The sequence below is a fragment of the Melanerpes formicivorus genome, unplaced genomic scaffold, assembly GCF_026170545.1.
Source record: "Melanerpes formicivorus ecotype bairdi unplaced genomic scaffold, bMelFor1.0.p_v2 SCAF_37, whole genome shotgun sequence".
Taxonomy (NCBI): domain Eukaryota; kingdom Metazoa; phylum Chordata; class Aves; order Piciformes; family Picidae; genus Melanerpes; species Melanerpes formicivorus.
The window spans coordinates 3469949-3497418 of record NW_027142389.1 but is presented as its reverse complement, the minus strand read 5'-3'; the positions used below and the strand labels follow the sequence as shown (position 1 = coordinate 3497418).

General features: G+C 51.0%; 1 protein-coding gene across 2 annotated transcripts in view; it reads left to right on the top strand.

Moving 5' to 3' along the window:
• The window catches only part of LOC137450749 (fibronectin type-III domain-containing protein 3a-like), a 59105-nt gene extending 32292 nt beyond the window's left edge, over positions 1-26813 (top strand). For both annotated transcript variants that reach the window (XM_068157633.1, XM_068157634.1), the window contains 22 exons: positions 303-534; positions 1655-1927; positions 4661-4716; positions 5936-6090; positions 6423-6482; positions 7749-7887; positions 9526-9579; positions 11001-11122; positions 11207-11381; positions 11622-11708; positions 13018-13156; positions 14180-14248; positions 14554-14672; positions 14775-14880; positions 15730-15905; positions 17656-17769; positions 18217-18366; positions 19252-19532; positions 21439-21651; positions 23558-23724; positions 24245-24366; positions 25326-26813. In XM_068157633.1, the coding sequence (XP_068013734.1) occupies positions 303-534; positions 1655-1927; positions 4661-4716; positions 5936-6090; positions 6423-6482; positions 7749-7887; positions 9526-9579; positions 11001-11122; positions 11207-11381; positions 11622-11708; positions 13018-13156; positions 14180-14248; positions 14554-14672; positions 14775-14880; positions 15730-15905; positions 17656-17769; positions 18217-18366; positions 19252-19532; positions 21439-21651; positions 23558-23724; positions 24245-24366; positions 25326-25643 (3327 nt within the window). In that variant the 3' untranslated portion in view covers positions 25644-26813. The remainder of the gene's footprint in view (positions 1-302; positions 535-1654; positions 1928-4660; positions 4717-5935; positions 6091-6422; positions 6483-7748; positions 7888-9525; positions 9580-11000; positions 11123-11206; positions 11382-11621; positions 11709-13017; positions 13157-14179; positions 14249-14553; positions 14673-14774; positions 14881-15729; positions 15906-17655; positions 17770-18216; positions 18367-19251; positions 19533-21438; positions 21652-23557; positions 23725-24244; positions 24367-25325) is intronic.
• The last annotated feature ends 657 nt before the right edge of the window (positions 26814-27470 follow it).

The window sequence follows — 27470 nt, the reverse complement described above, 5'->3', positions numbered from 1 at the left end:
GGAGGTGGGGAGATTCAGGCTGGAGGTGAGGAGGAGGTTCTTCCCCATGAGAGTGGTGAAGCCCTGGAATGGGTTGTCCAGGGAGGTGGTTGGGGCCCTGTCCCTGGAGGTGTTTAAGCCCAGGCTGGCTGAGGCTCTGGCCAGGCTGATCTAGTGTGGGGTGTCCCTGCCCATGGCAGGGGGGTTGGAACTGGATGATCCTTGTGGTCCCTTCCAACCCTGACTGATACTATGATACTAAGTGCACAATAGTCACAAGATGTTGCTGCCCTAACTTCTCAATGTCTTCTGTTGCATGACAGGTGGTAGAAGAAAACGGAGTTCGGAAGGTGGTGGTGCTGCCCCACTCGGCTGAATTCCATCCCTCTATGCATCCTCCTCCTCCTCCTCCCCATGTGCCACATTACATGCATCACCACCATGCTTTGCTTCCCCACCCACCTCACCCAGTGTACCCTCCAGTTCCTGGGACAGGAGAGCTGCCACCACAGTTCATTCACCAGCATCCACCACCACACGTGTTTCAAGAGCAAGGTGAGAGGGAGGTGATGTGTACATCCACAGGGTGGCCTTTCACTCAGGGCATCTATTGGAGGTCTGTCAGCAGCTCTTCCACACCTTTCTGTGACTTGGGTGCTACTTACTAGGTTGGAAGGGACCTTAGAGATCCTCTAGTTCCAGTGGTGGCCTGGACCTGAGCACCTCCAAGGAGGTGGTGGTGCAGGTTTGTTCATTGGAGCACCATCCATGACCTCCATGGGCAATTTTTTCCAGTGTCTTCCCCACCCTCACTGTAAAGAAATTCTTCCTAATCTCCAGTCTAACTCTGCCCTCCTCAAGCTTCATTCTGCTCCTGCCTGAGCTTTGTGCTCCTACACTGGTTTGAGCCCAGTCTGTAGACCTCCAGTCAGCACTGCCATACCTGCATGTTTTAAAAGGGGTGTGACCAGCAGGTCAAGGGAGGTTCTCCTCCCTTTCTGCTCTGCCCTAGCGAGGCAGTGGAGTACTGGGTCCAGTTCTGGGCTCCCCAGATCCCCAGGGAACTACTGGGGAGAGTCCAGAGAGGGTTGAAGCATATCTCTGACAAGAGAGCCCTGCAGCTGTTTAGCCTGGAGAGGAGCAGCCTGAGAGGGGTTCTGCTCAGTGCTTATCAATATGTAAAGGGCAAGAAGATGAGACCAGACTCTCTTCAGTGGTGCCCAGCTGCAGGAAAAGGGACAGTGGGCACAAACTGGAACCCAGGAGGTTCCATCTGAAGGTGAGAAAAAATGTCTTTGCTGTGAGGGTGCCAGAGCCATGGCCCAGGCTGCCCAGGGAGGCTGTGGAGTCTCCTTCTCTGGAGAGATTCCAAACCCACCTGGACATTGTGATCCTGGGCAACCTGCTGTGGGTGCCCTGCTTTAGCAGGGGGGCTGGACTAAATGATCTCCAGAGGTCCCTTCCAACCTCTACCATTCTGTGTGATGCTGTGTTTCTGCCCTGTTGCTCTGCTGCCCAGAGCCACCTGAATACCCACTGTGAAGCTCCTCGGTTTCCATGGGTTTTCAGGTGGTGGTTTTGCTGTAGTTACTCAGATCTCAAGCTGAGATTCAGTGTTTCTCAGCTGTCCAAGGAGTTGCTCTGACTAATGGAATAAGTTCTCCTTTCATTGTAGAACCTCGTTCTCATGGAAGAACAACCTTCATTCAGCGAGATGAAAGGAGTCTTAAAATGCAAGAGCACCTGAAGAAGAGACTAAAAGACAGACAAGCCAGTGGTCACACTAACAATAAACTCAACAGCCCTCCCTCTTCCCCACATAAAGTTGTGAATGCTTCCAATGCCACAGTTCAGAATGGGAATGGAAAGGGCCAGCAAGGGGCAGGAGGACCACTAAAGCAGAAGCAGATTGGGAAAACAAAGGGCAGTCCAGACACAGAGATGGGAGGTAGGTGGCATTGAAATGGTAACAACATACAAACCTAGGCTGTTGGGGTGCTTTTGTAACAGAAGATGCTGAAAGCTCATTGCCAAACAGTGTCTGAAAGAACTGAATTTGTCACTGTGTTAGGCTAAATCAGGATTAGAGGTAGCCAGAAGTGCTTTGCATTGTGTTGGGGTTTCCTTTTCCCTCCACAAAGAGTGGTGGTGCAGGTTTGTTCATTGGAGATTTATCAGATAAAATCTTTAGGAAGATTTAATTGTTTCATTCAACAAGTCCAAGTGCCAGGGGCTGCACTTTGGCCACAACAGCCCCATGCAGAGCTACAGGCTGGGGACAGAGTGGCTGAGAGCAGCCAGGCAGAAAGGGACCTGGGGGGTACTGGTTGACAGCTGGCTGAACATGAGCCAGCAGTGTGCCCAGGTGGCCAAGGCCAATGGCCTCCTGGCCTGCATCAGGAACAGTGTGGCCAGCAGGAGCAGGGAAGTCCTTGTGCCCTGTGCTCAGCACTGGTTAGGCCACACCTTGAGTCCTGTGTCCAGCTCTGGGCTGCTCAGTTTAAGAAGGACATTGAGAGACTTGAAGGTGTCCAGAGAAGGGCAACAAAGCTGGGGAGGGGTCTGGAGCACAGCCCTGTGAGGAGAGGCTGAGGGAGCTGGGGTTGCTTAGCCTGCAGAAGAGGAGGCTCAGGGGACACCTCATTGCTGTGTACAACTCCCTGAAGGGAGGTTGTAGCCAGGAGGGGGTTGGTCTCTTCTCCCAGGCACCCAGCACCAGAACAAGAGGACACAGTCTCAAGCTGCTCCAGGGGAAGTTTGGGCTCAAGGTGAGGAGAAAGTTCTTCCCAGCAAGAGAGATTGGCCATTGGGATGTGCTGCCCAGGGAGGTGGTGGAGTCACCATCCCTGGAGGTGTTCAGAAAAGGATTGGATGTGGCACTTGAAGCCATGGTTTAGTTGTCAGGAGGTGTCAGGTACTGGGTGAGAGCTTGGACTTGATGATCTCTGAGGCCTTTCCCAACCTTATTGATTCTGTGATTGATTCTATGAACCCCTCTGCCTTTTCACCTGGGATCAATCAGTGAGGATAAGCCCAGAGAGGATGACCTGTGGGTGCTCAAATAAGACTTCTGGTGCCATTCTTTGTGGTACCTTTTGGATAACTAGGAGTTACTTAAGGCTGCCCAGAAACAGGAAGGGTTGAGCAGTGGTCTTTTCTGTTGTCATTGCAGTTGGCTGCTTTAGTTTGCTCAAATGAATGTTTGAGCTTTCATGGCTTATGGCTATTTATGTTTGAGCTAAATAGCTTATGGCTATTTGCTTGCATGTGCAGGAACACCTTGTGTGCAGTATCTGTGTCCTTCCTCCTCACATCAAACAGTGGCACTGAAATGCAGGCAGTTTCTCAGTGTGGCTCTTTAAATCACTTGTGCATCTCGTCGTGGGGTTTGTGTGTTTCTTTAAGTGCTGTCAGGCTGCAAGGTTTAGTCATTTGTTGTTGCAAGAGCTGTTGGAATGACTCTAGAGGAGAGCCACAAAGATGATCCAAGGGCTGGAACACCTCTGCTGTGAGGATAGGCTGAGGGAGCTGGGGTTGTTCAGCCCAGAGAAAAGACTTCTGAAGGAACCTTAGAGCTGCCATCCAAAAGATTGCAGAGAGACTTTTCCTAAGGGTGTCTAGAGACAGGGCAAGGGGGAATGGTTTGAGGCTGAGGCAGAGCAGGGTTAGACTGGAGCTGAGGAAGAAGTTCTTCAGTATGAGGGGGCTGAGACTCTGGAACAGGCTGCCCAGGGAGGTTGTGGATGTCTGCTTCAGGGGGTATTCAAGGCCAGGTTGGATGATGTCTTGAACAGCTGAGTCTGACTGAGAGGTGTCCTTGCCTGTGGCAGGGAGGTTGGAGCAGATGATCTCTGAGGTCCCTTTCCCACCTGAGCCATTCTGTGATTCTTGGGTTAGAGAAATCTGACTTTTATGTTGGGAAGCAGAGGTGGAAGCTTTTATCAAGCTTGTTTCCTGGATGAAAAGTGTACTGATTGGAGACTAAAAATACAGTGTCAATAGATGTGGGTTTCAAAGTGCCAGTGCACTGAAAGGGAAGAAGAGCTTTTATTTGCAGGCAGAATAGTCATAGAATCAACCAGGTTGGAAAAGACCTCAGAGATCATCAAGTCCAACCTATCACCCAACCCCATCTGAGCAACTAAACCATGGAGTGCCACATCCAATCCCTTTTTGAACACCTCCAGGGACGGTGACTCCACCACCTCCCTGGGTAGCACATCCCAATGGCTAACAACTCTCTCTGGGAAGAACTCTCTCATCTGAACTGTGTGAGATGGGCAGTGTAAAGGTGGGATTCACAGTGAGTGCTTTGCAATAGCAGTGTGGGGAGAGAGCACATGCAGTAGGGAGATGAGATCTTGTCATTTTTATGACACCTTCCATTTGTGGAGGAATGTTTCTGTGTTGTCAGAGAAAAGCCATTTATCCTGGGATGAGGAAAATATACCCTTTGTGCAGGATGTACTAAAAGGGGTTTTGTAAGGCTGTTGGTTTTGGACAGTTCATGTTTCTGCCCCTCACTCAGCCAAAACAAACAGGGGAGATGAACTTCGCACAATAAGTGCTATTGTTAAGCTCTTAATGAGGAGAACTCCATCTTGTGGTGGCACTGCTGTAGCAGGGCTGCTTTTCCCTCTGGGGGCTTGGGGCTGATCTGGTTTGTATTTGGAATTTTCAGACTCTGACATAGAATCCAAGAAATGTGATACTCACTTGAGCATTGGCAAGCCAGTCGTAAGTATTCCCCTTCAAACATTCCTTCCTGCTCCTAGCCTTTCTGTAACATCACAACTCACTGCTCCCCCTCTTCTTTTTGTTGTTGTTGTTGTTCCTCTGTTAATGTTTGTTGGTTTGGTTTTTAAGAGAGAAAATGTGGTTTAGCTGTCAGAGGTTAGGGCTGGGAAAAGGGCAGCCCTGCTGTGGAAACCCACTTGCTGAAAGACATGGTCTCAGCTTCCCAGCCTATCAGGCAAGAATCAGCCCACTGCTGAAGCTGTTGAGTGTGTGTGTGAGGGGTTGCTAAGATAATGGAGGTCTGCCCACTCTTGGAACCATCTTTCTATCAGCAGAGAGGATTTAAGAGCTTGGGGAATCAGATTGACCTAAAAAGCTGTCATCCTTTTGTTTTGTGTGTGTGTGTGTGTGTGTGTGTTACACTTAGAAATTGGAGCAAATATTTGAGCATTGGCAGGCTTGCTTGGGAAGTTGGAGTCTGGTGATGTTAATTGAACCATCTCAAGGCTAAAACTGCCCTGAGATTCTTGATTTGGAGCACTCTTCTTTGCATTAGCTACACAGTAAGCAAGGGTTGGGCTCTTTTGCTGCTGCTTTCTAGCCATTCTGCTCTCCTGGTTGTATTTGGTTTTTATGGTGGCTGTTTCTGACATCTGCACTCGGTGCCAACAGAGGAATGTGTTGGGTTTATCAGAGCAAATGGGGAGTGTGGGATGGAAGCAGCAAAAAGACCAACATTTTTGAGCCATGAGCACTCCAAATGAGGGCCTCTGGTTGGCCTGCAGCTTGGTGGTTAAACCTTGAGGTGGTGTGAGGGAATTGTGGTAGAGCGGAGAGTTAGGCCTTGTGACTGCCTAAATATAGACCTGGTGTCAGCGTGCAAGACTCCAAAGCTGCAAATTTGCTCCAATTGAGTGCTGTGAGCAGTGCAGGTTGGAACAGAAGCTTTCTCTGGGTACACTTGAGCCTGTCTGTGCCTGAGGGAAATCCTTTGGTGTTGTCTTTTTGGCACTGGAAAGAGAGGAAGTCAGTTTTGATTCAAGTGATGAGGACTCAACAGTTCCACTACAAAGGTGAAAAAAACCAAAGATAGAACAAGGAAAGGATTCCTCCAGTGAGGAACCTCAGAGGCAAGCTAGAGAGAGGCACCATGTTATTGACTAACAAAACCTTTTCTTTCAGAAAGCAAACTTACTTGCATTATTTATGCTTTCAATAGGTTTCTGAGATACAAGCAAGATCAGCCGTTCTGTCCTGGAATCTCCCAGTTAGTTCACAGAATGGAGAGAGCCATAGTCATAGTCCAGCAGCATTTACATTTGAAGTAGCAATATCCAACAGTGGTAAAAATGGAAAATTTAAGTCTGTCTATGTGTAAGTTTAGTTTCTTCCTTTAAGCACAATTCCCATGTTTAAAAAACACAACCGAAAAATAAACCTCCAACATTAACCCATCAGCAATCTCTCTGTCAGGAGCTGCTTTGTTGACTTGCAGACCTACCTACCTGCCTACCTACCTATCTACCTACCTACCTACCTGCCATGACATAAATGTTAAGTAATGTCACTAAGAGTTACATGGACCATGGTAAAAAAACCGTGACAATTAAATGTGCTCCACCTGGGTTTGCTTTGCAATGAGCTTTGGGCCTTCAGGAAGTCAGAGGAAGAGTTGTGACTGAGCTTTGTGCTTTGCATTTTCACAGTGGGGAAGAGTTGACAATTACACTGCCTGATCTCAGACCAGCAACTGATTACCATGCCAGGTAAGTCGCTGGGGATTCTCCTCCCCCTCTGCTCTGCCCTGGTGGGGCTGCATCTGGAATACTGAGTGGAGTGGAGTGGAGTGGAGTGGAATGGAATGGAGTGGAGTGGAATGGAATGGAATGGAATGGAATGGAATGGAATGGAATGGAATGGAATGGAATGGAATGGAATGGAATGGAATGGAATGGAATGGAATGGAATGGAATGGAATTAACCAGGTTGGAAGAGACCTTTGAGATCATCCAGTCCAACCTCTCACCCAACACCATCTCATCAACTAAACCATGGCACCAAGCACCCCATCCAGTCTCTTCCTAAACACCTCCAGGGATGGTGACTCCACCACCTCCCTGGGCAGCACATTCCCATGGCCAATCTCTCTTGCTGGGAAGAAGTTCTTCCTAACCTCCAGCCTAAACCTCCCCTGGCACAGCTTGAGACTGTGTCCTCTTGTTCTGGTGCTGGTTGCCTGGGAGAAGAGACCAGCCCCCACCTGGCTACAACCTCCCTTCAGGTAGTTGTAGAGAGCAAGAAGGTCTCCCCTGAGCCTCCTCTTCTCCAGGCTAAGCAACCCCAGCTCCCTCAGCCTCTCTTCACTGGGATCGGTTCTGAGCCCCTCAGGTCAAGAAGGACCTCAGAGAACTGCTTGAAAGGGTCCAGTGCAGAGCCACAAAGGTGCTGAAGGCAGTGGAACATCTCCCTGTGAGGACAGGCTGAGGGAGCTGGGGCTCTTTAGGCTGGAGGAGCCTGAAGGGTGACCTCATTCCTGTGTGTAAAGATGTGGAGGGCAGTGTCAGAAAGATGGAGCCAGGCTCCCCTCAGTGATGTCCAGTGATAGGACAAGGGGCAGTGGGTGCCAGCTGCAGCAGAGGAGGTTCCACAGAAGGAAAAACTTTATCACATGAGGGTGACAGAGCCCTGGAGCAGGCTGCCCAGGGAGGTTGTGGAGTCTCCTCCTCTGGAGCCATTCAGAACCCACCTGGATGTGTTCCTGTGTGAGCTGCTCTAGGTGCTCCTTGTGGCATGGGCATCAGTTTCTAGAGCCTGGAGTGACATCATGACCTCACTCTCTGTCGTTTCTGCCTGAAGGAAAAGGCAGGAAATGGCTCTCTCTTGGGGTCAGTGAGCTGAACGAAGAGGAATTGGTCTGATCCTGTTGCTGGAGCCACTGCTTGAAATGAAATGCATTTCTAAAGCTGACAGCTCTTGCCTTTAATGTTCAGGTGCTAATGCAATAGCAACCTCATTCCCTGTCCTCTCTTCAGAGTGTCAGCAACCAGCAGTTCCATCAAAGAATCCATTTCGGAGCTGGTGAGTTTCACTACCGAGAGCTGTGAGCCAGACTGCCCAGCTGCCCCCAAGCTGATCAACAGAACCAAGAACAGCCTCAGCTTGCAGTGGAAGGTAAGCATCTGCAGCACTCATGTGTGGTGTGCTTCATAGAATCAGAGGGTTGTCAGGGTTGGAAGGGACCTCAAGGCTCAGCCAGTTCCAACCCCCCTGCTAGGGGCAGGGGCCCCTCACACTAGAGCAGGTTGCCCAGAGCCACATCCAGCCTGGCCTTAAAAAGCCTCCAGGGATGAGGCTTCCACCACCTCCCTGGGCAACCTGTGCCAGGCTCTCACCCCCCTCATGGGAAAGAACTTCTTCCTGACATCCAATCTGAATCTAGCTGTTGTCAGTAGTTTAGGCTGTGCTTGAGGTGGTGTTGCCTTTTCATTTGCTCAGCTGAGATTGATGAATTGTGGTAGTTCCTCTTTCTTGCAGTGTTGACTTACTTTGCTTTAAGTGTGCTAGGGTTGGCAGCAGGTCTCACTAAGTCTGAGCCTGTGGTGGGTTGAAATTCCACCCCCCAACATTGACTTAGCCAGACCAGCTCAGGTGGAAGCAAATGAAACTACCACAGAGCTACTCAGATAGGGGAGTGCTGCTGACCAGCAGCACAGGGAAGGATTGAGCATCTGTTGGTGTAGAATCATAGAATGGTTTGGGTTGGAAGAGACCTCCAAAGGTCATCTAGTCCAGCCTACCTCTAGGGTTGCTTAAAGCCTTGTAGAGCCTGACCTTGAACATCCCTAGGGCTGGGCTTTCAACCATCTCCCTGGCCAACCTACTCCAGTCTTCCACCTCCCTCATGGTGTAGAACTTGTTCCTAACATCCAGTCTAACTCTGCTGCTCTCATTTCAAACCACTGCCCCTTGGCCTTTGCAAACAGTCCCTCTGCAGCCTTCTTGTAGGCCCCCTCCAGGTGCTGGAAAGTATTTTATCCTGGCTGATAAATGGCTATGACCTAACCTTGTAACTGCTAGTCTTATACATAATTCTTACCAAACCTTGAAAGTTCTTTTAGCTTTTTTGACCCACCCAAAGGTAAATTTCTTTGGCCAGTTTGTAGCTTTAATTGTTTTGGAGCCTGACTTTTGAATGTACACAGCAGCTGGGAAGATTTGTTGGTAGCCTCTGCTGTTGTTATGACTACACTTGCACCTGGAAAACAGTTTATATAGCTCAGCAAGTTTAATCAGTTACATTATTTGTGTGACCTGCACTTAGGAAGTTCCCAACTGGTGTGTCATGACAAGCACAACACTTGCTTGTCTGAATGCTTGTGTTGAGCACTGAACACACACTGCAGGGACACCAAGGCGGGGGGGGGGAAGCTCTACAAATATCATTTGCATGATTCATAAAACAAAGTTCAGAGTCTAAAGAGTCAGAATGAATAGAAGCAGTAGAGCAGCTGGAGAGCCATCAGGAAGCAGCAGCTCAGCACCTTGGAGCACCTTCTAGCTCTTCCCTTCCTGCCTCACCCCACCTCCTGTGCCCACAGTAGTTTCCATTTGTCACAGGAGTGTCTGTGGAAGGAGGAGGCTCTGCTCTGAGCCTTCCTTTCAGCCCTGTGCCCAACAGTTTGCTTTCCCAGGCAGGTGGTGTGTATTAATTGTTAGAATTGGGGTCTGGTTTGTGTGTGACTCTGCAATGATGTTTGGAGAAGCTCTACCACTGGATTTTAACTCTTCTCATTGTTTCTTTGTTTTCAGTCCTCAAATGACAATGGTTCCAAAATAACCAATTTTCTTTTAGAATGGGATGAGGTAAGACCTTTTCTAGTGCAAAAAAACCAACACCCCACTCATAATGACATCTGTAGGCCAATTATACTTAAAAATACTTTCTGCTTAGGTCCATCAGCTATTTTCAGTGCAGCCTCTCCAGACAGTTTTAAAGGGACAAAGTCAAGTCAAAAAGCTTGAATCAGACTCCTGGGCTTGCAGAAATTAGAGTAAGACAAACCTGGCAGATCCTCTGAGGGGACAGTGACAAGCTCCCTCCCTGGCTTCTTGTCATTCAGGGTATGGTTATTCCCCATGCTCTGTTTAAAGGGCCTCTGCCTTTGGTAGCTGGGAAACACAGCTCTCAGCTTCTGAACTTCTTCTTGTCTCCTGCTGTCATTTGCTGCCCTTTTGTCAAACCTACAGTGCCAAAACCCCAGACAGACACCTCAGTCAAAATGTGGGGTTAGGAGCAGGATTACTCCCAGCATACTCCCTGTGACATTCATGGAATGGTGGGGGTTGGAAGGGACCTCTCTAGAGGTTGAAATGATGTAGACGTCATCTAGCCCAATGCCACTCCTAAAGCAGGGTCACCCCAAAGCAGGTTGCCCAAGATGGCATTCAGGTGGGTGTGGAATTTGTCCAGAGAAGGAGACTCCACAACCTCTCTGGGCAGCCTGGACCAGGGCTCTGGCACCCTCAGAGGAAAGAAGTTTTCATAGTATCACAGTATCAGTCAGGGTTGGAAGGGACCACAAGGATCATCCAGTTCCAACCCCACTTCATGTTCAGATGAAACTTTCTGGCTTCCAGTTTGTGCCTGTTGCTGGGCACCACTAGAAGGAGTCCAGCCCCATCCTCTTGCCCCCTCCCCATATTTAGATATTGATGAGCATTGATCTGATCCCCTCTCAGGATGCTCTTCCCTAGGCTAAACAGCCCCAGGCCTCTCAGCCTTTCCTTCTCATAGAGATGCTTCAGGCCCTTCAGCCTCTTTGTAGCCTCCCCTGGACTCTCCCCAATAGTTCTCTGTCTCTCTTGAGCTGGGAAGCCCAGAACTGGAGCCAGTATGTCAGGTGTGGCCTCACTAGGGCAGAGCAGGAGGGGAGGAAAGCCTCCCTTGACCTTCTGGCCACCAGGAGACTGTTGGCCTCCTTGGCTGTGAGAGCACACTCATGGGGAACTTCTTGTCCACCAGCACTCCCAGGTCCTCCTCCATGGAGCTGCTTTCCATCAGGTCAGCCCTAATCTGTAGCGGTGCGGGGGGTTAGTGCTCCCCAGGTGCTGGACCCTACACTTCCCCTTGTTGAGCTTCCTTTTGGCCCAGGTCTGCAGCCATTCCTTAGGCTTGCTCATATTTGCATTATGCTGATGAGACTTAGGAAAACTGGGAGTGGTCTTAGCAGGGAGAGCACAGTCCCCATGTCAAACACACTGAGGCTGCTCTCCCTTTCTCGAAGGGCAAGAACGGACCCTTCAAAGAGTGCTACTACGGACACCTGAAGCAGTACAAACTCACCAAACTCTCTCCTTCTACGAAGTACTCACTCAGATTAGCTGCTAAAAATGATATTGGAATGAGGTAAGGAGCACAAGCATTCAGCTCTTTGATGTTCTCCTCGGCTCTGGCTTCTGCTGTTAACCTTTTGTGTCGCCACCTTTCCAGCGGGTTCAGCGAGCCGGTGACGTACTACACGGCCGGGATCGTCCCTCCAGCCCCCTCACCTCCCGTGCTCCTTGAAGCAGGAGTGACCTGGCTGGCGTTGAAGTGGAGCCCACCAAGCGGGGTGGCCGTGGATGACTCTCTCACTTACAGCTTAGACATGGAAGAAGAAGGCTCTGTAAGTGCTGGGGGTGGCTGCGTGGTGTAAAAGCCTCCTAGGCCGCGGTGCTTCAAGAAAGGCATTAACCATCCCAGCTCCAAATGAAACGGTGCAGAGTACTGCAGCCTCTGGCAAGTACTGCATCTGCTCATTAAACTAAAGGTGCAGTTCAGGCTAAGAACAAAAACAGTTGACCTGACCTGACTGGGGCTTTGTTGTGAGGAGTTGGTGACTGTTCCTGTTTCTTCTCCTTGCCAGGGTTACGGTTTCCAGCCGCAGTACAACGGCGAGGAGCTCTCCTGCACTCTAAGAAATCTGAGGAGAAGCACATCCTACAAGTTCAGGGTTTGTGCTGGATTTGGTTTCTGATTCAGTGACAGCTTCCTGCTTTCCTGGAGTTTTAGCTAAGACACTTTTCTATGGAGGCAGCAGAAAATGGCCTGCAGTCCTTTATTGTCATCATAGTATCATAGAATCAGTCAGGGTTGGAAGGGGCCACAAGGATCATCTAGTTCCAACCCCCCTGCCATGGGCAGGGACACCCCACACTAGATCAGCCTGGCCAGAGCCTCAGCCAGCCTGGGCTTAAACACCTCCAGGGACAGGGCCCCAACCACCTCCCTGGACAACCCATTCCAGGGCTTCACCACTCTCATGGGGAAGAACTTCCTCCTCACCTCCAGCCTGAATCTCCCCACCTCCAGCTTCATTCCATTCCCCCTAGTCCTATCACTCCCTGAGATCCTGAGCAGTCCCTCCCCAGCCTCCCTGTAGCCCCCTTCAGATACTGGAAGGCCACAATGAGGTCACCTGGGAGCCTTCTCTTCTCCAGACTGAACAGCCCCAACTCCCTCAGTCTGTCCTTACAGGAGAGGTGCTCCAGCCCTCTGCTCATCTTTGTGGCCCTTCTCTGGACACCTTCCAGCACCTCCACATCCCTCTTGGAATAGGGGCTCCAGAACTGGACACAGTACTCCAGGTGGGGTCTCCCCAGAGCTCAGTAGAGGGGGAGAATCACCTGCCCTGACCTGCTGGCCACACTTCTCTTGATGCAGCCCAGGATGGGATTGGCTTTCTGGGCTGCAAGTGCACACTGAGAGCTCCTGTTGAGCTTCTCCTCCCCCAGCACCCCCAAGTCTCTCTCCTCATTAAGGTTGGAAAAGATCTCCAAAACCATCAAGTCCAACCACAGTCTGCCAGGTCACCACCAAACCATGTCCCTCAGCACCACATCCACACTGCTTTTCAATCCTTCCAGGGATGGTGACTCCATCCTTGCCCTGGGCAGCCAGTTCCAGGCCTTGATGACCCTTTTGGGGAAGAAATTGTTCCTCCTGTCCAACCTAAACCTCCCCTGGCAAAACTGGAGGCCGTTTCCTCTTGTGCTATCGCTTGTTCCTTGAGAGAAGAGACTGACTCCTACTTGGCTCCAACCTCCTTTCAGGTAGTTGTAGGGAGTGAGAAGGCCTCCCCCTAAAGAGGGAGAGTTATGATGGGTTTTGGTGCAGTCCTAAACCAAAGCACATTTTCTTTCTTGTGTTTCCTGCTGTGTGATTTGGTTTTGTTTGTCGTGGAAGAGCTTCGTAAACCAACAGGATGTTACTTGTCAGTTCATCAAGCACTTACTTACCTACTCCATTCATTCCTCCAACAGCTCTTTGCCTACAACAGTGAAGGCAAAAGCAGCCCTAGTGAGGTGGTAGAGCACAGCACCAACCCTGACAAGCCTGGACCACCGAGTAAACCAGCTGTGAAGGGCAAGATCCACTCGCACAGCGTGAAGGTTATGTGGGGTAGGTGGCCTGGTGTGCACGCTGGGTTTGAGTGCAGCTCTTGTACTTGTGGTCACCCAGCAGGGCAGGATGAAAACCAGAGCTGAGCTCAGGCTAATGATTTCTCTCTGCAGATACCATTATTGCAGGAGAAATCATGAGTGCTGCCCAGAATTCCAGCTTGGCTCGTGGCAGGGCTGTGGTACTGAAGCCATGCTGGTTTTGCTCGTCTTAGGGAAGCAGGAAGTGCTCTTGGCTGGTGCAGTACCCTCCAGATTTGTTGTGAGCACAGTCACAGTGTGGTGGGGGTTGGAAGGGGCCTCTGGAGATCATCCAGTCCAACCCCACCTGCCAAAGCAGGGTCACCCACAGCAGCTTGCCCAGGGTTGCTCTCAGGTGGTCCTGGAAGCTTTGCAGAGGAGGAGACTCCACAACCTCTCTGGGAAGCTTGGGTCAGGGCTTTCACATCCCCACAGGAAAGGTTTTCCTCATTTCACATGGACCCTCCTGGGTTCCAGTTTGTGCCTGTTGCCCCTTGTCCTGTCACTGGGCACCACTGACAACAGTCTGGTCCCATCCTCTTGCCCTCTACCTTTTAGCTATTGATCAGTATTGAGCAGATCCCCTCTCAGGCTGCTCATCTCCAGGCTAAACAGCCCCAGGGCTCTCAGCCTTTCATCATGACAGAGATGCTCCAGGCCCCTCAGCATCTCTGTAGCCTCCTCTGGACTCTCTCCAGTAGTTCTCTGTCTCTCTTGAGCCGAGGAGCCCAGAACTGAACACAGGACTCCAGGGTTTTCATACCCTTACAACTCAAGCAGTGGTACCTGAAGTAGGCAGCATCTTCCTGGTGTGCCTTCTTCCTGCCACCATCACCATTGTGGAGAAATGTGTTGTGCAGAGTTTGCTGCTTCTGGTTGAGCTGAGTTTTTCACCTGAATATAGTCTGTCAGGGTTTGCTGTGTGCTCTGAGAAGCTGATAGGGGAATAATGCCTTGCTTTGAAACCCTCTGTCACTTACTGCAAGATGTTGGTTTCTTCCAGAACCACCCAAAGATAATGGAGGAGCAGACATCACTAAGTACTTCTTGGAACTCTCAGACACATCAGCTGGTAAGACATCAGCCTCAAGTACTGACTCAGCTGGTGTTAAGTCACTGTCCTGAGTCACTGCCCCGTGCTCCAGCCATTACTCTTCTGTTTCCAGATGTCCCACGTTGTGTCCCACGTGTTCTCTGCACCACTGGTCACTCATTGGCTTGACCTCTTAATGGTTATTAAGCAGATTGTTAAATAAACATCTCAATTAGGTTAATCTTAATTGCATTCATTAATCTTAATGAATCCTTGTGTGGGAGAATTGCCAGGGTTGATGCTTGCAGGTTTTGTGGGGTGAAGTAATTGCTTTCTTCCCTCAGGAGGTAAATGGGAGCCTGTCTACAGTGGTTCCCAGAGAGAGCATGTGTGTGATCACCTCAAGCCTGGCACTTCATACAGACTGAGAGTTTACTGTGTCAGTAAAGGTGGGGAAAGCCAGGTGAGAAAAAGGAGAATCAATCTGCTTCTGGACACCATTTCTAGTGATGTTGTAGTGGCATGTTTCATGTTCCCCTTCTAACCTACTGCCTATTACCCCCAGGCTTCTGATGTTGCTACTGTCACCACCTCAGCTGTTCCTCCTGGCCCTTGTCCTGCTCCATGCCTGGTGGGCAAAGCTAAGCCTAAGGAAATCACTTTGCAGTGGGGTAAGCTCCAGTGTTGCTGAGCAAAATGCTTTGCTGCTCTGGTTTAGATTGGATAGTCAATGAAGTTTCTTCACTGAAAGGGTTCTCAGACACTGGAATGGGCTCCTCAGGGGGATGGCTGAATTCCCATCCCTGGAGGTGTTTTAAAGAGGTGGTGAGGGACATGGTTTAGCCCCAGGCTTGACAGAGTCAGAGAATGGTTGGACTTTCACAGTATCACTAAGGTTGGAAGAGACCTCAAAGCTCATCGAGTCCAACCTGTCACTTTGATGGTCTGAAAGGTCTTTTCCAACCCAAACAACTCCATGATTCCAGGAAATGAAAGATCTGCAGAACTCTTGAGGGAAAGACTTCAAATAGGTAGCTGTGGTCCATGCCCATAGTTGCTTGGGGGGGTGGGGGGTGGTTAACACCAAAGCTTGCTAACCACCTCCAGTTGGTGATGCATATGCAACACTATGTTGAGACTTGAGCAGACATAAAGGTCATGCAGTGAGGAGGTTTGTGGAGTGCTGACATGCTTGGCAATTGAACTTCAGCTCTCCTCTTATTTACATTTCAGTGGAGGAGACACATTGAAAAGTAATGAAGGTAGAAAACAGGTGAAAAAAACTGGTGAAGGCCACCTTAGGGTAGCCTGTCAGTACCTGTGGGGCCAAAAGCAAGCTTGAGGAAGTGTTTCTGCTCAGACATAGGATAAAAGCCTTCATTCTTGGCTTGCAGAATTCAGCTGACACAACTTTGAGCTTGAGAAGGCTGACTAGAAACTGTTGGACAGCAAAAGTTTGTTGTGACATTAATGGGGGGGGGGGGAGGGAGAAAAAAACCACCCAATCTTTTATTTCCTAGGCCCACCATCTGCAGATGGAGGCTCTGGCATTACAGAATACATCCTAGAGATGGCAAACTCTGAGCAGGAGGAGCGCAGGCAAGTGTACCAGGGCCCAGCAGCTGAACATCTGGTGAGCAATCTGCTTCCAGGGAGGACTTACTGCTTCTGGATCCGAGCAGCCAATAAAGTCGGGGTAAGCACTGTGCTCCTGAGAGCCCCTCTCTTCCCTGGTGATGATGCTGTTGCCTCACACTCCTGATCCTGCTTTGCAGTTCCTCTCTTCTGTTGCAGTTCTGTTGAAGGAGCAACATTTCTTACAGCATAAAAAATTAGAAGATTCAGTCAGTTAGGGCTGAAGAAGGGTTGAAAGGGCAGGGACTGGCTGGAAAGCAGCCCTGAGGAGAGAGCCTTAGGGGTGCTGGGGGAGGAGAAGCTCAACAGGAGCTCTCAGTGTGCACTTGCAGCCCAGAAAGCCAATCAGATCCTGGAGGGAAGGGAGGCCATCCAGAGGGACCTTGACAGGCTGGAGAGGTGGGCACAAGCCAACCTCATGAAGTTCAATAAGAGCAAGTGCAGGGTCCTGCATCTGGGTCGAGGCAATCCCAGGCACAAATCCAGGTTGGGCAGGGACTGGCTGGAAAGCAGCCCTGAGGAGAGAGCCTTGGGGGTGCTGGGGGAGGAGAAGCTCACCAGGAGCTCTCAGTGTGCACTTGCAGCCCAGAAAGCCAATCAGATCCTGGGCTGCAGCAGGAGAAGTGTGGCCAGCAGGGCAAGGGAGGTGATCCTCCCCCTCTACTCAGCCCTGGGGAGACCCCACCTGGAGTACTGCCTCCAGTTCTGGAGCCCCTATTCCAAGAGGGATGTGGAGGTGCTGGAAGGTGTCCAGAGAAGGGCCAGGAGGATGAGCAGAGGGCTGGAGCACCTCTCCTATGAGGACAGACTGAAGGAGTTGGGGCTGTTCAGTCTGCAGAAGAGAAGGCTCTGAGGTGACCTAATTGTGGCCTTCCAGTATCTGAAGGGGGCTACAGGGAGGCTGGGGAGGGACTGCTCAGGATCTCAGGTAGTGATAGGACTAGGGGGAATGGAATGAAGCTGGAGGTGGGGAGATTCAGGCTGGAGGTGAGAAGGAAGTTCTTCCCCATGAGAGTGGTGAAGCCCTGGAATGTGTTGTCCAGGGAAGTGGTTGAGGCCCCAGCCCTGGAGGTGTTTAAGCCCAGGCTGGATGAGGCTCTGGCCAGGCTGATCTAGTGTGGGGTGTCCCTGCCCATGGCAGGGGGGTTGGAACTAGATGATCCTTGTGGTCCCTTCCAACCCTGACTGATTCTATGATACTATGAATGTCCCTGACCATGGGGCATGTTCCTTGTGTAGCACATTTCTCTTGTTGCTTGCTGGATTTCTGTCAGCACCAAAGGGGCCTACTCCTGAGTCAGTGCTGGACATTCTCTTGCTGCTTTTAGTCCTTTCTTTGACTGCAGTGGCATCATTTCTGGCTCTGGATGGCCACTGAGAAGCTTGTGCCTGGAGAAATTGCCTTCTGGTTTACAATAGGTCTGGACTCTGTGGCTTGTGGTGTGGGAATAGCATTGTGTAGAGAGGGGTGTGTTCAAGTAATGCCAGGTTTGAACAAGGTTGGGATAAATGCTGGTTGCATAAAAGTCTGTCTGAAACAGTACCTAGCTGCTCCTAGAAGCCAGCTCCTGGCTAGAGGGGAAGGAGGAGTTCCAAAAGCACAGCAGTGGGAGGATTAGAGATATCCTGTAGGCACAGGGCCAGCCTAGAAACTACCTGAAAGGAATTTTAGCCAGGGCTGTGAAACTAAGCACTGAACTCTTCTGTTTATTGCTCCATCAAGTCAAAAATGCTTTGTTTTCTGCAGCTCTTACTCATCATGATGTGCTCTGCTGCTGCTGTGGGATTCATCCAGTTGTGTTCTCTTGCAGTTTGGCCCCCACTCAGACAAAGCAGAGGTCTCAACTGCTCCAGGACCCCCTGATCCATGCTGTAAACCCCTGATAACTTGTAAAAGTGCAACTTGTGCTGTGGTTTCCTGGGAGGTAGGTGTTTGTGATCTTCAGTGATGATCAGTAGCTGGCTTTTGGAGCTGCTGGAGGGATGTGTGTGACACAGGAATGGAAGGGGTGATGAGGGGGACTGGATTTCTTTATAGAGGTTGGTGAGTTTCCCCCTTAATCAACTGGGTGACATTTAATCCTCCTCATGGTATGGTAACTAACATTCCATATCTGTTTTGTTCACCCAGATGGTGGGAGGTTGTGAATCACTCAGAGCTCTGCTCTGAGCTCTGCTGCTGGTGGTGGTATAGCCACGTGTCTAGCTAGAACCCTTTTAACCAGCTGCACTTCAAGGCAGCTGTGGTGGAGAGGACCTCAGGTTTCAACCCCAGTGCTTCCAGTGCCTCTGTTCAGTGTCACAAGCTGACATTTGGGTGGGGAACCTGTGTGTGCAACAGCTGAATGCAAACACATCTCTTGACCCCCCAGAGCCCTGCCTGCAATGGTGCAGACATCAGTGAGTACAGAGTGGACTGGGGGCAGATGGAAGGATCGATGCACATCGTTTACACCGGCCCTGGCCACAGCCATGAAGTGAAAGGTCTCACACCTGCAACCACCTATTACTGCAGAGTCCAGGTAGGAAAGGCCTTCTGTTATGTGTTACTGAGCAAAGTGCAGGCAGTGAGAAGACAAACTTCAGCTAGAGATAAGTCCTGAGCTGCCATCTCCTAATAGCCTCTAGCAGCAGCAGTATGGCCAGCAGGACCAAGGCACAAATTGTCCCCAGGTACTTGGCATCAGTGAGGCTGCACTTCAAATACTGAGTTCCATTTTAGGCTCCTCATCCCAAGAAGGACACTGAGGTGCTGGAGCAGGTCCAGAGAAGGGCAGTGAAACTGGTGAAGGGTCTGGAGAATAGGGCTGGTGAGGAGCAGCTGAGGGAAGTGGGGTTGTGTAATCTGGAGAAAATGAAGCTCAGGGGAGAACTTCTCACTCTCTACAACTTCCTGAAAGGAAATTGGAGCCAGGTGGGGGTCAGACTCTTCCCCCAGGTAACAAGTTATAGGACAAGAGGAAATGGTCTCAAGTTGCATCAGGGGAGGTTTAGGTTGGCCACGAGGAAAATTTTCTTAACTGTAAGTGTGGCAAAGCTTTGGATCAGGCTGCCCAGGGCAGTGGTGCAGGGGTTTAAAAGCCATGGAGATGTGGTGCTGAGGGATGTGGTTTAGTGGTGACCTGGCAGTGCTGGGTTAACAGCTGGACTCAGTCTTGAAGGTCTCTTCCAACCTTCCTGATTCTCATGCTGTGTGGAAGGTGACAACACTTGGCCTTCTGCCCAAGCCCCTCCCTGACTGCAGGGAAACGCAGCTCCGCTGCTGCATTACATGCAGACTTCGTGGTGCTTACCTCTTCTGTGGGACATTTCCTATTGCCTTCCACATGGCTTTCAATGGGGTGCAGGAGGCAGGGTGGTGGATGTGCCCACCAGGTTTGGTGGGCAGTAGCTGGTCTGTCTTTCAGGCTGTGAACGTGGCTGGAGCGGGGCTGTTCGGCGAGACGGCTGTGGTGACCACCCCTGCCTCAGTGCCTGCAGCAGTGTCAGTGCTGCACCTGCTTGAGGAAGATCAAGTGGAGAGTCCTTTTCCTTTATCCACGTGCCTTGCAATCCAGTGGGAAGAACCAAGCTGTCATGGGTCAGAGATCACTGGCTACAATATAGAGTATGGGGAGAAGCAGCTAGTAGCTGTTGGAAGAAGTACCAGCCACGTGCTCGAGAACCTGCTGCCTGACACCCTGTACAGGTAACCATCAGCCATTTCCTTTGGAACCTGCATCTGTAGGAGTCTCAACCAGCAGCTTTGAGGGTGGGGTTTACATTTTCAGAGCAGTTCTTCGTTCAGGCTATTGGCCCTGCAACTCCAAAAAAACCCAAACCAAAATTGTCATCTCCAGAATCAAACCCTGGGGAGCAGAGTTGAGATTCCTGTGTCAGGATGAATGTTCTGTCTCCCAGCCAAAGCTTTATTCTAAAGATTCTGAGTTGAGAGTCTTCTCTTCTGAAGCAGTGTGTACAATGGGATGATCAATAGCTCATCAGAAGGGGATCAGTGTATGGACAAAGAGTGGAGCAGCTCTTCCTGTAAGGTCCTGCACCTAGGTTGGAACAATTCTAGATATCAGTACAAGTTGGGGAATGATGACATTGAGAGCAGCCCTGCAGAAAAGGACTTTGGGGTGCTGGTGGATGAGAAGATGGATGTGATCCAGAAGTGGTCCATTGCAGCCCAGAAGGCAAATGGCATCCTGGGCTGTGTGAAAAGGAGCGTGGCCAGGAGAGGGACAGAGGTGATTCTGCCACTCTACTCTGCCCTGGTGAGGCCTCACCTGCAGACTACATCCAGCTCTGCAACCCTCAATACAGGAAGGACCTGATGGAGCAGGTCCAGAGGAGAGCCACAAAGATGGTGAGGGAGCTGGAACACCTCTGCTATGAGGACAGGCTGAGGGAGCTGGGGTTGTTCAGCCTGGAGGAGAGAAGGTTCCAGGGAGACCTAATAGCAGCCTTCCAGTACCTGAAGGGGGCTACAAGAAGGCTGCTGAGGGACTGTTTGCAAAGACCTGCAGTGGTAGGACAAGGGGCAGTGGTCTGAAATGAGAGGAGATTTAGATTGGATGTTGGGAACAAGTTCTGCACCATGAGGGTAGTGGTTGCCCAGGGAGGTGGTTGAGGCCCCATTCCTGGGGCTATTCAAGGTGAGGCTTGACAGGGCTCTAGTGGAGGATCTCCCTGCTGACTGCAGTGGGGTTGGACTGGATGAGCTTGGGAGGTCACTTCCAACCCAAACCACTCTGTGATTCTACTCCGCCTTCATTAAAGCATGGCTCAGCATCAGTAGGAGAGAAACCAAACCATTCAGGTGAACATGGAGGCTTCAGGCACCTGTTCAGTGCACAGAATAAACCTGAACAATGCTGAGAAACTCTGCAGCTTCATTATGTGGCAGACAATGGAATTGTGTTGCCTTGTTTGGGAGTTAATGACTTTTACAGTTAATTTCTAACTGCATTTTCATTGCTCTATTGTTTGGAGTGTTTTAACCCTTTTTTATTGCCAAGTGTTCTTTACCTACCATGGCTGATGGCCAGGTCCCCACAGTGGTGGTCAGTGGAGTTCAATCCAGCTGGCAGCTGAGCTGAGTCCTGGGGCCTGTTCTCTTCAATATCTGTGTCAGTGATCTGGATGAGGTGGTTGAGGGCACCCTCAATCAGTTTGCAGGTGACACCAAGCTGGGCAGGAGTGTTGATATGCTTGAGGGTAGAAAGGCTGAGGAGAGACCTTCTCCCTTTCTACTGCTCCCTGAAAGGAGGCTGGAGTGAGGTGGGACTTTTCTTCAAGTAGCATGGCATAGGATGAGAGGAAACAGCCACAAGTTGTTGCAAGAGTGGTTTAGGTTGGACATGAGGAACACTTTCTTCCCTGAAAGGGTTGTCAAGGCCTGGGATGGGCTGCCCAGGGCAGTGGAGTAGTCACCATCCCTGGAGATACTGAAAGGCCATGTAGTGGTGGTGGGCTTGGTAGTGTTAAGTCTCATGGTTGGACTGGATGATCCTGGAGGTCTTTTCCAGCCTAAACAATTCCTTGGGTTTATGGTTTACCTTTTTCCCCAGGGAATTCACCATGTAACTGCTCTTCTCTCCCCTCTCCAGGATCAGAATACAGGCCATAAACAGCTTGGGAGTTGGGCCTTTCAGTCATTCCATTAAAGCCAAAACAAAACCACTACCTCCTGACCCTCCTCATCTTGAATGTGTGGTCTTCAGCTACCAGAGCCTTAAACTTAAATGGGGTGAAGGTCCAAGCAGAGCTTTAATTACCAACCCTACACAATTCAACCTGCAGATGGAGGACAGGTTTGGCAGGTGAGACAATCAGAAGGCCATTGGTGCTTTGCAGCTTTGTCTTGAGTTTCTAAGATGTTTCAGTCATCCTCACTTCTGTTTGCACTGGTGACTGGTTTGCCAGCACAAGGTTTGCCTCCTGCTCTGCATTTTTGCACCCTATCTTTCAACTAGAAATGCTGTTGATAGCTGTTCCACTTCTGCTGTTTAAATAGCCATATCATCCTGTCCTCTTTGGGGCTTGGACATTCTAAACAGAGGCCAGTTTGCATGTAGGAAACCTGGAGCTGACAGCTGTCCTCTAACGTGACATTCCAACTTACCTGCTATGGGAAAGCATTCTTCTCTGGAGCTTCATGAGTAGCTGTGTCTGGATGTAGCTCAGTGAGTGGATGCTCCAGGAATGTAAACTGAGACTTCCACCAGCATGGATGGGGTGTGCTGCTCATTTCAGGCACACACTGAACTGTCAGTGACAAAAGAGCAGAGCTCAGACTGCACCTGGGTCACCAGAACTTATTATCACTCCTTTGTGCTGCAGTTAGGTGTGAAAGCATTTGCCAATGCTGACAGATCTGGGACTGCTGAGTGACTCTGATTTGTGTGTGACAGATCTGTGACTGCTGAGTGACTCTGATTTGTGTGTGACAGATCTGTGACTGCTGAGTGACTCTGATTTGTGTGTGACAGATCTGTGACTGCTGAGTGACTCTGATTTGTGACAGATCTGTGACTGCTGAGTGATTCTGGTTGGTGTCAGGCAGATCTGTGACTGCTGAGTGACTCTGATTTGTGTCAGATCTGTGACTGCTGAGTGACTCTGATTTGTGTGTGACAGATCTGTGACTGCTGAGTGACTCTGATTTGTGACAGATCTGTGACTGCTGAGTGACTCTGATTTGTGTCAGATCTGTGCCTGCTGAGTGATTCTGGTTGGTGTCAGGCAGATCTGTGACTGCTGAATGACTCTGATTTGTGACAGATTTATGCTGAGTGATTCTGGTTGGTGTCAGACAGATCTGTGGCTGCTGAGTGATTCTGGTTTGTCTGACAGGCAGATCTGTGTCTGCTGAGTGATTCTGGTTGGTGTCTGACAGATCTGTGACTGCTGAGTGACTGATTTGTGACAGATCTGTGCCTGCTGAGTGATTCTGGTTGGTGTCTGACAGATCTGTGACTGCTGAGTGACTCTGGTTGGTGTCAGACAGATCTGTGCCTGCTGAGTGATTCTGGTTGGTGTCAGACAGATCTGTGCCTGCTGAGTGATTCTGGTTGGTGTCAGACAGATCTGTGACTGCTGAGTGACTCTGAGTTGTGACAGATCTGTGCCTGCTGAGTGATTCTGGTTGGTCTGACAGGCAGATCTGTGGCTGCTGAGTGATTCTGGTTGGTGTCAGACAGATCTGTGGCTGCTGAGTGATTCTGGTTGGTGTCAGACAGATCTGTGCCTGCTGAGTGATTCTGGTTGGTGTCAGACAGATCTGTGACTGCTGAGTGATTCTGGTTTGTCTGACAGACAGATCTGTGCCTGCTGAGTGATTCTGGTTGGTCTGACAGGCAGATCTGTGGCTGCTGAGTGATTCTGGTTGGTGTCAGACAGATCTGTGCCTGCTGAGTGATTCTGGTTGGTGTCAGACAGATCTGTGACTGCTGAGTGACTCTGAGTTGTGACAGATCTGTGCCTGCTGAGTGATTCTGGTTGGTCTGACAGGCAGATCTGTGACTGCTGAGTGATTCTGGTTTTGTGTCAGACAGGCAGATCTGTGCCTGCTGAGTGATTCTGGTTGGTGTCAGACAGATCTGTGCCTGCTGAGTGATTCTGGTTGGTGTCAGACAGATCTGTGCCTGCTGAGTGATTCTGGTTGGTCTGACAGGCAGATCTGTGCCTGCTGAGTGATTCTGGTGTGTGTCTTGTCTGTTCCTGCAGGTTTGTTACAGTCTATAGTGGTCCCTGCCACACCTACAAGGTCCAGCGCCTCAGTGAATCCACCACCTACTATTTTAAAATCCAGGCCTACAACGATGCTGGAGAGGGAGCATTTTCTGAAGTTTATGCTTTCACTACAACCAAGTCTCCACCTGCACCTCTTAAAGGTGAGCTTGCACCACGCCAGGAACTTCTGCAAGCCCAACGAGTTGCCTGTGAGCCTGCGGTGTGCTCTTGCAGCCAAGGTGGCAGCCAGGGGTATTTTGGAGGGTGGTCAGCAGGTGAAGGGAGGTTCTCTCCTCTCCTCTCCTCTCTTGAGGCCACATCTGGAGTACTGGGTCCAGTTCTGGCCTCCCCAGTTCAAGAGACACAAAACTACTGGTGAGTGTCCAGGGAAGACCACAAAGATGCTGAGGGGCCTGAAGCATCTCTCTGATGAGGAAAGGCTGAGGGGCCTGGGGCTGTTTAGCCTGCAGAAGAGCAGCCTGAGAGAGGATCTGCTTAATGCTGATCAATAACTAAAGGGTGGGAGGGGGGACAAGCAGATGGGGCTGGACTCTTTCCATTGGTACCCAGTGACAGGGCAAGGGGCAGTGAAACCCAGGAGGGTTCCACCTGACCACGAACACAAGAAGATCTGTAGAGACCATTGTTCTCTTTCTAAAATCACTTGTGGTTTTTTGCCAGCACCCAAAGCAACTCAGCTGGAAGAAAACACTTATGAGATCACATGGGAGCCTCTGCAGCCCATGAAAGGAGATTCCATTGTTTACATCCTTCAGCTTTCTGCTGGGAGAGAGTTTGATCAGGTACCTTCTGCTCAGCATCAGGATCTTGAGGGGTTTTCACTTGGGAACACTGCTGCCAAAAGACTTGTCTGTGTTTGAAGGCTGAAGCTGTGTTTGATGCTCGTGGCAGGGATGGGTTTAATTTGGGCAAGGGCCTTGATTTACAGTCCTGACTCCCAGCCTGCTCCACTTCCCATCTGAGTTCCTCCCACTTAGGCTTTAAGCTGATGATGGCTGAGGGCAGCTTTCAGTGGAGGGTCCTGCTGCTCCCTCTCTTTACAGCAGTGAAAGGTGCCCCAGACTGAAGCTCACAAAGCTTCATTTTCCTGTTGGCTCTGTGCTTGTGCTTGAGAGTGAAGACAGGCATGGAAGTCACTGGGAGAGCTGCTTATCTGGAAGTGAGTTAAACCTGTCTTACCCTGTGCTCCCAGCATGTCCCAGGGCTCTTTTGCTTATTAAACCTTATGGTCTTTGTTAGTCACAGAGAGCACCTGCCTCCTGCTTTTGGATGAGCTTTGTGGGACAATAGTTGTGCAGAATGAGATTTCCTTTGTGTTCAGAGCTTCACAGCCCAGGTCTGTCAGTGTGGGGCACTGCAGGAAGCTTTGGATCATCCACAAGGAAATGACTCTGAATTCTTCAGAAATAAAAGCTGAGATTCACAGAATCACAGAATGGTCTGGCTTGGAAGGGACCTCCAAAGGTCACCCAGTCCAACCCCCTCTGCAGTCAGCAGGGACACCCTCATCTAGATGAGGTTGCTCAGAGCCCTTGAATATCTCCAGGGATGGTGCCCCAGCCAGGGTTCCAGGGTTCCACCACCACCAGGGTAAAGAACTTGTTCCACTAAGTTGGCGTGAAGAGCGTGACTTCAGGCAGCGCCCAGCTCTGCGTGTGCAGGTGCAGCGGTGTGTGTGGAAGGTGCCGAGTGCTGTCTGTAAGGTGAGCCCCACTGAAGCCTTCTCTCTTCCTCCCACCAGGTGTACAAGGGACCGGAGACCTCCTTCCGCCTGCCGAGCCTGCAGACAAACTGTGAATACCGCGTCCGAGTCTGCGCCGGCCGCCAGCCCCAGGACTGCGCCGGGGCGCAGGAGCTGTACGGCCCTTACAGCCCCAGCACGGTGTTCTCATCTCAGAAGCAGGAGCCGGTGCCGGCCTGCGCCGACGCGGCGCCGCAGCCGGGCGAGGGCAAGCAGAGCCTGCGCGAGGAGCGCCTCATCGCCGTGGTGCTGCTCTGCGGCTTCGCCGTGGTGGCCATCCTGTTCGCCGTCGTCATCCAGTACTTCGTCATCAAGTAGAGGAGAGCCCTGCTGGGCGCTCGGCTCTCTGGGCAGGAGCTATCTCGGGTATTTATGGGTAGTCCTAATGAGAATCCTCGCTGGGGATGCCTCCTTCGGTGCGTTTCCGCTCGTGCTGCTGCCTGACGGCGAGGCTGGGTCGGCAAGATCCTTTCCCAATACTGAGCAGAGATTTCTTGTAGCAGGGGTAATGAATCCTGGGTCCTCTCTAATCAGGGTTAGCTGTTAATCGGACAGCGCGACAAACTGCCTTACGGTGCGCGCGGGGCTGCGCACGCCCCCTTCCTCTCTCCCCGCTCAAAGTGGGGCCCTCGGGGCCGGGGTGGGGGGGAGAGAAGGCATTGACCAGAGCGAGTCCCTTTTCCAGTCCAGCCAGAGCAGTGGTTTAATCAGGTCTCGTCGTAGTTTGGTGTAGGCGAAATACAGCGGCACAGATGCTTCAGCTTAGAGCATTCCTAGAGCATTCCAGGTTTAATATACTGTAGAGGGCCTGCAGAGCATTGGCGTAGCGCTAGCACCGCTTCACTTATTCTAATCTTCTGGATCCGGTAATCAGCAGTTCAGGTGTTGGGAGCCGAGGGTGCCCAGCCTGCTGAGAGCCTCAGACGAGGCCCTGGACGAGACCTTGGCAGGAGGTGACGTAGCTACAGCGCAGGTGCTGCTGCAGAAGGGGCCCCTTCGGCCCCGCAGGCTTCGGAACAGAGACGCTTTCTGCTGCCGGGGAGCAGCTCCTGGCCCAATCCACATTTCACTCTCAGTGCCTGAGAGAAAAGTAATTTCCTGTGCTGCCCAGGGAGATCTCCGCAGCGCTTGCAGCAGAGCACAGGGATTGTCTTTAAGGAGAACGAGTGCATTTATGATAAATGTGACACTATTTGGCTCAAACTGAGCAAACCTTTGGGTTTTTTTTCCTTTTTTCTTTTTTTCTTTTCCTGTTTTTTGTACTGTTGTTAACCCACAAAAGTTCCCTCTGCTTTTTGGATGCCCTTCCAGCTTCAGCTGACTTAGCCGAGAACTCTTTTTAGACGCCGTTCCTAGGACGTTTTAACCCGACTCGCTATCCCGGCGGTAGCAGCCTCTCACATTCCAGTTGTTTCCAAGATGGGAATGTTTTCCACCTGCTATGAACTCTTCTGAAACTCATCCTCCTCTTTTTTTCCCTTGGGGGGGTGGGGGTGGTGTTGGGGGAAGGGGATACTGTGCACTACAGACGACTTCTACGGCGGGGAGGGGGAAACCCACAGCTGAATGGTGGCAGCCGGCTGCTGCAGAGCAAACATTTCACGAGCTGCAGTTCCCAGCTCCCCAACGGGTTTGGAATTGCCATAGGTAGGTTTGGAGTATTCCCCAGGGACTGGGGCTGCTCTTTGCCCGAGTCAGAGCGAGGCACTCGGACGTGGAGGGTCGGATGTGGCAGCACTGCAGGCCTGAAGTGTTTCCCCTGACTGATCCCTTGCAGGGTCAGATGTGGCAGCACTGCAGGCCTGAAGTGTTTCCCTGACTGATCCCTTGCAGGGTCAGATGTGGCAGCACTGCAGGCCTGAAGTGTTTCCCTGACTGATCCCTTGCAGGGTCAGATGTGGCAGCGCTGCAGGCCTGAAGTGTTTCCCCTGACTGATCCCTTGCAGGGTCAGATGTGGCAGCACTGCAGGCCTGAAGTGTTTCCCCTGACTGATCCCTTGCAGGGTCAGATGTGGCAGCACTGCAGGCCTGAAGCGTTTCCCCTGACTGATCCCTTGCAGGGTCAGATGTGGCAGCGCTGCAGGCCTGAAGTGTTTCCCCTGACTGATCCCTTGCAGGGTCTTTCTCCTGTGGCAGTCAGTGACC